At 55.2% G+C, this 9,804-nt stretch overlaps 1 protein-coding gene across 4 annotated transcripts in view; it reads left to right on the top strand.

Moving 5' to 3' along the window:
* Nucleotides 1-8,395, top strand: part of GBF1 (golgi brefeldin A resistant guanine nucleotide exchange factor 1) — a 209,099-nt gene extending 200,704 nt beyond the window's left edge. For all 4 annotated transcript variants that reach the window (XM_015424302.1, XM_015424301.1, XM_015424300.1 and 1 more), the window contains 7 exons: nucleotides 188-347; nucleotides 1,410-1,540; nucleotides 3,022-3,123; nucleotides 4,894-5,007; nucleotides 5,209-5,386; nucleotides 5,687-5,824; nucleotides 7,547-8,395. In XM_015424302.1, the coding sequence (XP_015279788.1) occupies nucleotides 188-347; nucleotides 1,410-1,540; nucleotides 3,022-3,123; nucleotides 4,894-5,007; nucleotides 5,209-5,386; nucleotides 5,687-5,824; nucleotides 7,547-7,815 (1,092 nt within the window). In that variant the 3' untranslated portion in view covers nucleotides 7,816-8,395. The remainder of the gene's footprint in view (nucleotides 1-187; nucleotides 348-1,409; nucleotides 1,541-3,021; nucleotides 3,124-4,893; nucleotides 5,008-5,208; nucleotides 5,387-5,686; nucleotides 5,825-7,546) is intronic.
* The last annotated feature ends 1,409 nt before the right edge of the window (nucleotides 8,396-9,804 follow it).

Here is a 9,804-nt window from a genome sequence, read left to right as displayed (position 1 = left end):
CTTCAGTCATCCTGGGAAGTCACCTGGTTTCTTTTTGTCCTCTAGGAATTGCTTTTGACACACCTGGGATGACTGTCTGCTCTTCTCTTCCTTTCCTCTCTTCCTCTGTTCTTAGCATTGTTTGATTAGTTAGTGAATGAATGGACCCACAGATTGCTCACTGTCTGCCTGAACTCTTTAACCGCAGCTGCTGGACCTGATGCATACCCTACACACACGCGCTGCGAACATCTACAGCTCTTGGGCAGAGGAGGAGGAGCAGCAGCACCATCTAGAGGCCGCGGGAAAGAAAATCGAAGCCGACTCTCAGACCTTGTGGGCCAGTTGCTGGTGCCCACTCCTGCAAGGTAACACCAGTGCCACCCTAGCCTGCCAGGAGGCCGCCGCTGCCCACATCAGAGTGAGACATGTGAGGCAGCTGCAGGGGCCCTTCAGAGGAGCGGGGACTCAAACCAAGGCTGCCTGTCACTGGGTGCAAGGAGCCAGATATGCGGTGTGCTCACACCAGCATCTGGAGAGCTCGGGAGGGAAGACTGTTTGCCAGGGCAGGGTCTCTGATGTGCACGGATGAGCTTCCCGTCAGTCATCTCCAGGTCCTCCCGAAGGGTGGCATTTCCAGTCCGTTTCAGTGGCTGGCTTCAGCCTTGATCTTCCCGTCTCCTTTGAGGCCGTGACATTCTTTTTTCTTGGTCACGGTTGAGGGAGTTCCCCACCCAGCCACCCAGCCTGACTTTTCATGGAACTCATGACTCACCAAAGTGATTCCTGTGGTGGTTTTGCGTATGGGAACATGTAGCGGCAATCACTCCTGTGCACATTTTTCAGGATTTCAAATCCCCAGAATTCTGGCTGCAGTTCAGGATTGTCGTGGGAGCAGAAGTCACAGCTGCCGCCCCACCCCCCACCCCCAATGTGGTCTCTGATGCAGGGGGAAAGTCAGTGCTCAGGAGGGCCCCAGTGAAAGGCCCGGGTTCTGTGGCTGTGCGGTAGATCTCAGTGCATTCCCCCCCCCCCCCCCCCCCTTCCCCCAAGTTGCTTGGAGCTGTGTGCATCAATACCTCTTCCTCCATTTGACCCTCAAAACAACCCTGTGAGGGTGAGGTGAGGTGAGGTGGGCTCAACTGAAAGAAGGGGATTGGCTGGACAGCATCCCCGTGGGCGTCCATGTGGGCATTGTGGAGAGTGGGCCTGGGCTTCCTAGAGCCTCGCTTGATACTCTGGTCACTGCACCCTGCTGGGTTTGTGCTTCGTGGATGTGGGTCTGCTCCGTGGTGTTCCTGCTTGTGATGAGCGCCCAGCGGGTGGGGGGGGGGAGGCCATGACTGGCTGAAGGTGGCCCTTGTGCCTGGCGGCGCAGCCGAGGCCCATCTGGGCGGGGAATGTGGAACGCCTTCCTCTTATCTCCACAGGCATTGCCTGCTTGTGCTGCGATGCGCGGAGGCAGGTGCGGATGCAGGCCCTGACCTACCTGCAGCGGGCTCTCCTGGTGCATGACCTGCAGGCCCTGGACGCCTTGGAGTGGGAGTCCTGCTTCAACAAGGTACCTCGCCTGCCTGCCTGCCTGAGCAGAGGGAGGCTGGGTGGCACCTCTGCACGCGCACACGCGCACACTGAGCACTGGGGGCTCTTGGCTCGTCTGGGCCTCGTGATGTCATCTGGCCAAGCGCGGAGGAGCAGGTCCTCGTGCAGGCGCGGCCTCCTGCTCATCCCCAGTCATACGGACACCCCCACACTGGGCTCCTGGACGTGGAAGTGCTCTGAGGAGACGGGTGCACGGGGGCCCCTCCCCCTCTGCAGAACCACGGCCTGGCAGCAGACGCTTCGGACTTCGTGCACCTCAGTGGCTCCTCTGTCTGCCCCCAGGAGAACACCGGGGGGTGGAGGGGGGTGGGGGGTGAGCAGTGAACCTGGACTTCTTGCCTCAGAGCTGCAAGTGGTGTCTGCATAGTCCCAAGACAACAGTAGTTAACATGGAGAGGAGGAGGAGGAGGAACTGGTGGCAGTTTTTTTTTGGGGGGGGGGGTTTAGGGCAACGGATGCTTCCTGCCCCTCCACCCACCCACCCAGGCAATGCTTCATCAGCCATCCTAGATCTTTTAACCCGCTTGAAAGGAGGCTTCTGGCTCACAGCCAGTGTTGCAGATTTTACCACTTATCCTCCTCATTTTCTTCCCATAATCAGCTGGGCAAAATACAGCCGGTCCCCCAGTGGAGGGCCAGAATCACGGCAGGGCACAGGCAGGCAGGCAAGCCGCTTCCCTTCAGCCCACACCCTCGTGGGGGCTGGGAACTGCCCCGTGGGACTGAGGTTAGGGGGCAGATCAGGAGCAAATCCCTCCCCAGCTCTGGGCTGTGGGGCAGTCACTCTGTGGGGCTGAATTGTTAAACTTTGGAGTTCCCCAGCTTGAGAAACAGCCGCCTTTATCTTACGGCCCTGAAGCTCAGAGGGGCAGCCATATAAAGAAACCTGGGAGAAAGGCTAGCAGACGGCCTTTATACGGGGTCTCACGTGTCTTCCAGTTGTAAAGTAGGAGGGCCCTGTTGCTATAGCAGCAAAAGGAGACGGCCCACAAAGAGACGAGGAGGAGGAGGGACGTTTTGGCTGCATCAGAGCACAGTACAAGTGGAAACCCTTAAACTGACAGTAGAAGTGATCACTTACCGGCAATGCATCTCGGTGCACTGGCTGTGTATCCTGCTTTGCTGGTAACCCTATGCCTCTGTGGGATGCCTCACCCCGTGGCCACTTGGTTGGACTCCCTCCCCTAGTGGCAGCTGCAGGAGAAGGAAAGAAGGGACTCAGCTGGGGTGTGGAGAGGGCAGTGGAAGTTAGGAAGGGAAAGGAAGAGGCCCCAAAGGCCGCTCCCTTCAGCTGAACACATGAGCGGTTTAAGGAGAGGGGAACAAAAGTGAAAACTACTGCCCCCCCCCCACACACACACACACCAAAAGTGATTCCTAGTGAGCACACTTTTTTTTTTAATGTTACTGATTTGCATGTTGGGGTCTTGCATCGAACAGGTGCTGTTCCCTTTGCTGACCAAACTCCTGGAAAACATCAGCCCGGCAGATGTCGGCGGGATGGAGGAGACCAGAATGAGAGCTTCAACTCTGCTTTCCAAGGTGCACGGGGGGGGGGGGGGGGGGGGCCCCTTTTGCTTCCTTCCTCCAAGCAGGACGTGTTCCGAGCCACTGCGGAGGGAGGAGGACATCCCTTCTGGGAGTGCTCTGGTGTGCCAGGGAGGGGGAGGGGAGACTGAGCTGCGACTCGCGTGAAGCAACCCATAAGCCCCTTTGCCTTTGATCCCGCCAGCCAGTGATGTCACCCAACTCCACCCTCTTGCAACTGGCCCCCTGACCCAGCTACAGTGATCCATGCAACGGTCACCCCCAGGCTGGACTACTGTATGCTGACTCTGTGCTGGTCTAGAGACTGACATGGAAGCTCCAATTGGTCCTGAACACGGTGGCACATGTCCTGGCAGGGACGCAAGGGAGCCTGTGCTGTGCCAGCTACACTGGCTCCCAGTGGAATACTGAGTCAGGTTCAAGGTCTTAGTATTGACTTCTAAGGCCTTGAGCAGTCAGGGACCCACGTACTTTCGTGACCCTCTCCCCCGGTATGTCCCCAGGAGAGCACTCTGATTGGCGGAGAATAATTTGCTGCTGATCCCTGGCCCCAAAGATGTCCAGGGCCGGGGCCTTCTCAGGCCTGGCCCCAGCCTGGTGGGACTCTCTGCCGAACGAACGCTACCCGGGCCCTGCCGCCGCGGGATCTCATGCAGTTCCGCAGGGCCTGCGGGGCAGAGATGTTCCACCAGGCATTTGGTGGAGGGCAGCGAGCGAGGGTGTGGCTGTCACTCTGCACTCTCCCTCCCTCCCCGTTTCATCTGCTTCCCTCCTCCTCCTCCCCGGCCCATGGCGGCAGGGGTGTGTGTGTGTGCAGTCCAGTGTGGAGATAAAAGATTTATTAGGGCACCATCTTGGGTTTTAGGTTTTTTTAATGACGTTTACTGTATATTTGGATCATTGTATGATTTTATCTATTGTTTTATCATTGTTGTATATCACCCAGAGCCCTGTTTTTACAGGGATGGGGTGATTCATAAACTGAAATCATCATCATCGATAGCCCAGATTTTAGACATGCACCCAAGTTACGACTGGTGGCCCCCACATGAAGAATAAACTTGCAGTCCCCTTTTGCTTCACAGCAACCCTGTCGTGAAACAGGCACTTCCTTGAAGGAGTTCTTGGACTCTTCAGCTGTCTCACACCTTTCTTTGGGGCAGTAACAAGTTTTCAGCCCCAAGCCCCCAAGGAGCCCTTTTTATTAAGATGCAGAGAGAGAGAGAGAGAGAGAGAGAGAGAGAGAGAGAGAGAGAGAGAGGCGTGTCTGTTTCAGAAGTCATAAGAAGGAGGAATTCTGTTCAGCCTTCTGTGTGTGAATACAGAGCTTTAGCGAACTGTGTGACAACACAGATTTACTTCACAGGTGACAAACCAAGGTGGGGGGGGTAACCCCACCCCACCCCCATTCCACACAGTATTTTATTTGTAGCCCCCTCTTGTGTGTCTTTGTCAGAAGTTCACCAAAGTGCAGGAAGATCATGGATGTCTTTGCTGTTTTGTCTAGTCATTTAACATGGTTGGTCACAGAGTTTGGCTTTGGTGGGAAATAGAGTTTTTTTAAATACCAAAGATCCCTTTAAGGGCCTTCAGGCCATGGGGGGGGGGGAGCTGCTTTAACTCGGCCCCGTCAGGGTTTGAAAGTGGATAGGGAGGCGCTGCTAGACTAGGACTCCTGGACATGCCCGGCCCCCTGCCTCATGCTCTTCCTCTCCTGCTCTGGTGTTTATGGTGACTCCGACTCCTCCTCCTCCTCCGTTTCAGGTCTTCCTGCAGCACCTGTCGCCACTGCTGTCCCTCCCAACATTTGCAGCTTTGTGGCTGACCATCCTGGATTTCATGGACAAGTACATGCATTCCGGCTCCAGCGACTTGCTGGTATGTGATTTGCTCCTGCTTCAGTTTTCCATTCGCTCCCCTTCCCCGGTGCAGTTATAAAATCCGTGCGTGCTGTCCCCTCTCTCCGTGTGTTTCTCTGGGATGGTTTTGGCGTATTATGCAAGTCTGCCATTCGTTCCCCCTCAAGGTTCACTGGCCCTCCAGAGTGAACCAAGCAGCCGGCCGTGTCTTGCTTTGCAGCCAGAGGCAATCCCGGAGTCGCTGAAGAACATGCTGCTGGTGATGGACACAGCTGGCATCTTCCACAGTGCTGACTCACGAACAGGCCACTCAGACCTCTGGGAGATCACCTGGGAGCGCATCGACTGCTTCTTGCCAAAGCTGCGAGAGGAGCTCTTCAAGCAGACAGTCACCCAAGGTATGTGTGTGTGTGTGTGTGTTGGCAGGAGGCCTCTCTGTGTGGGGGGACCAGCGAGAGCAGAGCCTTGGCTGTCTGAGAAGGGTGTTGGGAAGCAGCTGTGCCAGGGACTGGGGGGGGTTCCCTGTGGTCAGGCGACGCCCGTGCTTGGGGGCTCGAGTGGCCGCGTAGGGTGCTGGCTGGGCAAGGGCAGCGGGGGGGGCGGCCAGCCCAGAGTCCTTTCTCAAATGGGGGGTCCCGCAGACTTGTGGCCCTGGGTCGTTCATGTCTCAGCCTTTTCTGCTTGTTGCTTCTATTTAGACCCAGTTTCCGCTTTACCATCAGAGATGTATCCCCCAAAACCAATGGCATCTGTTCTGCCACATCCCCCTGGAGGAGACACAAGGCCAGCCCCACACTCTGCACCCCCTGAGAAGACTCCTGAGCTGGCCAACACCAGTAAGCCCGGCACTTCCTACCGTGATGGAGGTTGTGTGTGTGTGTGTGTGTGTGCGCACTAGCAGTATGCCCAGTGCATTACCGACGAATGGCGGGCACAGCGTGAATACGGAGAGGCAAGGCTGAGATGGATGCGAAGCAAATGGAGCGGCCCCCCAGACGTCAGTTCTCTCTCTCGGGGGGCTGTGTCAATGGCTTCACAGGAAAGGTAGGTTTGGAGAAGGGGACTTCTCACCTCCTACTTCCTGCTGCAGCCTGAAATGTGGTCCTCAGTTTGGCCTGCAGCCAGGGAGGGGGAGCAAGACAATTGCGCCTCACTGATGGAAACCTCATCTAATGGGCTTGTAGCAGTGGTCCACCTGGTGTCCTGTCTCACACAGCAGCCAACTAGTGGCCCCAGGGGGCCAACAAAGAAGGCATAAGAGGCCAACAGCTTCACCTGGTGCTGCCTCTTGGCATGGCGCTTGAGAGGCGTGCTGCCTCATATGGATATGGAGGGTCCCTTTAGTCACCAGGGAAAGCAGCCACTGAGTGAGGGAGCTCTCCTCCATGCACCTGCTTAAACCCGCCCGCCCCCCCTTCAACTTCATGGCTGCCCCCAAGTGCTCGTAGCATGGGAGAGAGAGAAAAGGCTCCCTCTGCCCACTTTCTCCAGCCCAGGCATGATTGTATAAACCTTTGTCATGCCTCCCCTCAGCCATCTGTTTTCAAACCTGAAAAGTCCCCAACTCTTTAGCATCACCATAGAAAAGGTGTTCCAGCCCCTTAACCATCTTGGTTGCCTCTTCTGCCCTTTTCCCACCTTTGCAGTGTCCGTTTTAAGACACAGCGACCGTAGAACATCATGGCCAGGAAGAAAGTAAGGAATTGAGAATGAATGATGTAATTGAAACTTTAGAAAGCAAGAAAGGTGTTTGTTATCATGAGAGACGTTCAAGGGAAGGGTTTTCTTAGCAGATCTGAAGGACGGCAGGCTGAAAGCAGGTAACACAATACTTAGGGCAGAAGGATAGAGTAAACATGGTACAGATGGGGTGCTAGATTTCTGAAAGCAGGCTGGGGCAGGTTTAAGAGAGCTAACAGAGTGAAGGGCGGAAGGTTCAGAAAGGGAAATTGGGGGGTGAGGCAGAAGACTCTGCAAGGGGAGTGACAAGAAAAGGGGGGGGGACCAGGCAAGGAAAGCAAAGGCCCATGCAGAGAAGATGCAGATGGAAAGTGACATTAGAAAAAAGGCATTTTGGAGAGGAAGAGTGAATCTGGATTAGAGAGTGAGATTGTTAAACAATCTCTCTAACTAGAAGTTGTTTAGCATGTATAGTGAAGGTAATCAGGAAGACAACAACTTTTGGTACGAACATCTCTAGAGGTGCAAGTTGAAAATGATGCATGCTGGATAAAAGAGATGAGTTAAGGTTGTGGAGGAGCAGGAGACACCGAAAGAGATCTTGGTGTGAAGGTAAGAGGAAACAAGGGTTGAAAGCAGAAGGATCAGAAGAGGAAACAGCATGGAAAAGAGAGCGCCTCCAGATTGAGAGCCTGGGACGGGAGTCGATGGGATGGAGAGGGGGTCCCTTGGGGGAGGGGCTGAGAGAGTGACGGGAGACCTCTGTAAATGCTTGAGCAAGAGCAGGCCCGATGAGTATTCGGGAGGTCAAAGGCCTCGGCTGCAGTGGACCTCTTCTGAGCACAGTGACAGCAGCACTTCCCCTCTTCCTCCTGCAGATCCCGAGAGCGCCTCTGCCGCTGGCACCAGCCCCTCCGGACCGCAGGTGCTCTCTCCAGCAAAAGGGAGCTCCGTGAAAGAGACCCCTCCGGCAGGGGCGCAGCCGCCGCTCATCCTCCGGCCTCTGGCCTCCCCCTTGCAGGTGGGGGTGCCGCCAATGGCATTGCCCATTATCCTGAACCCAGCGCTCATCGAGGCCACCTCCCCGGTGCCGCTCCTGCCTTCTCAGCGGCCCACTGACCCTGTGGCCACGTCAGAAGTCAACTGAGGGGGGGGGGAGGAGAGGGCAGCTGGCTGCGGGGGCAGCGGAGGGGACTCAGGCCGTGCTCTGTTGGGCAGAAGTTGTGCTGGCTGTGTGGAAGGCCGAAGCCGGAGAGCAGCAGGCTGCTTTGCCCGGACGGCTGTCCTCTCTGGTGGAGCCCGAGCCAAAAAACCCATCCCCCCTTGGGCAGAGGCCGTCCGTCTCCGTGCTGCCCACAGCCAGTTCCCCTCCCCTGTTCTTTAGAGCTCTGGAGGGCAGCAGCCAGGCTCCTCCTGGCGGAGGAGAGCAAGGAACTGGCTTCCACGAGAGCTTCCGGAAGAGATTCGGCCCCTTTCCTGTCCTCTCTCTTCCTTGCCACTCGCCCAGAAGGGCGCTGTTTTTCAGGCCTTCCCAGGGCTCGAGTGGGCATGCCTGGTCGCCTGAGCCGGAGGATGCAGAGGCCTGAGCTCTGGGGCGGAAGAGATTCTCTCTGCAGTGCCAAGCAAGTGGTACCATCTTGGCCAAAATCAGCCTCTCCCCCTTCCAGTGGAATCCCAAGGGGTTTGCTCCAAGCATCCTGACCACGTGCCCACAGCTTCCGGGGGGGGGGGGGGGGGGCTGGGGCAGACAGACCTGGATGAGAGGCTGCTGGGAGCCAGCAGGAGGCAGCTGCCACTGGACATCCGAAGACCCCTGGAAGAATTGGCTGCCAAGTTTCTTCTGGTCCTTTTGCCAGCAGCCTGTTGCACTTTAGGAGGAAGAGGAGGAGGAGGCCCTCTCAGCATGAAACCCGAGAGTCCAACGTGTCCCATCGAGTGCTTCATTCCTCGTATGCACTATGGACTACAGTGCTCCACATTTACTGCAGAATCCCCCTGGGGAACGAAAACTGGTGTCTACTGGGTGGAACAGCAGGCGACTCTGAGTGTGTGTGTGTGTGTATATATATATACATATACATATATATATATATATATATATATATATAAAGAGTCAGTCGACTTTTTACAGTGGAATAAATATGACTTGTAAATGAAGTACTTGGCTTTCAGTAGTTCCTACTGTGTTTTGATTTTGGATCCCATGGGGACAATAGAGAATGGGATTGTCAACTCTGGCCTGTTTGCCGCATCCAGAGAAACTAACCAAAGGCTTCCAAGGCTGTTGGTTTGAGGAGACAGTTGAGAGGGTGGGATAGGAGGAGGAAAAAGGTTGGATTTGTGCCCCATGGCCCTTCACTACCCAAAGGAGTCTCACAGCAGCTTACAAACTCCTTTCCCTTCCCCTCCCCACAACAGGCACCCTGGGAGGCAGGTGGGGCTGAGAGAACTCTTTCAAGAACTGTTCTTTCAAGGACAGCTCTTATCAGAACTACGGCTTGCCCAAGGTCATCCAGCAGGTGCAAGTGGAGGAGGAGTGGGGAATCAAACCCGGTTCTCTCAGATTAGAGTCCGCGCACTTAACCACGACACCAAACTGGCTGCCAGCATTTCCCGTCCCAGGAAGCAGAATCATTTTAAAAATCCCTCCCCTGTTTAAGTTTGACACCTTTCCTTGAGGATCCGTGCTTCAGAATCATGTTTTTGCAGAATGGTGTCACCACAAAGCCGTGGATCCATGATTTTTGTGGTGTGAGCCGTGGCCGTGGATGTGTTATGTGATTTGATGGTTTGTTTGGGGTGACCCAATTGAAAAACCATGAGGATCCATGCTTTGGAACCAAGTTTTTGCGGTTTTGTGGTGCCACAAATTCGTGGGGGCATGATTTTTGGAGTGCTGCCTATAGTCTAAGACATGGTCCACAGTATGACGGTGGTCTTATTTCATTTCAACGTAAAAATCATATGAATTCATGAGGATCCATGTAGATCCGACTTTTAGCCAGACCCAAAAACTGGGAGCCAGTCAGAGAACTTGATGCCTACTTTAGCACAGTGGTTTATCAATATAAGGCTATTAAATGGCTGATTTAAAAAAATCCCCCCCACCGGGAAACCTGCTGTGTGGAAGCCCCCC

This window comes from Gekko japonicus, unplaced genomic scaffold (assembly GCF_001447785.1).
Source record: "Gekko japonicus isolate JY-2015 unplaced genomic scaffold, Gekko_japonicus_V1.1 scaffold2432, whole genome shotgun sequence".
Taxonomy (NCBI): domain Eukaryota; kingdom Metazoa; phylum Chordata; class Lepidosauria; order Squamata; family Gekkonidae; genus Gekko; species Gekko japonicus.
The sequence above is the reverse complement of the archived record's forward strand: the minus strand, read 5'-3'. Positions and strand labels throughout refer to the sequence as shown.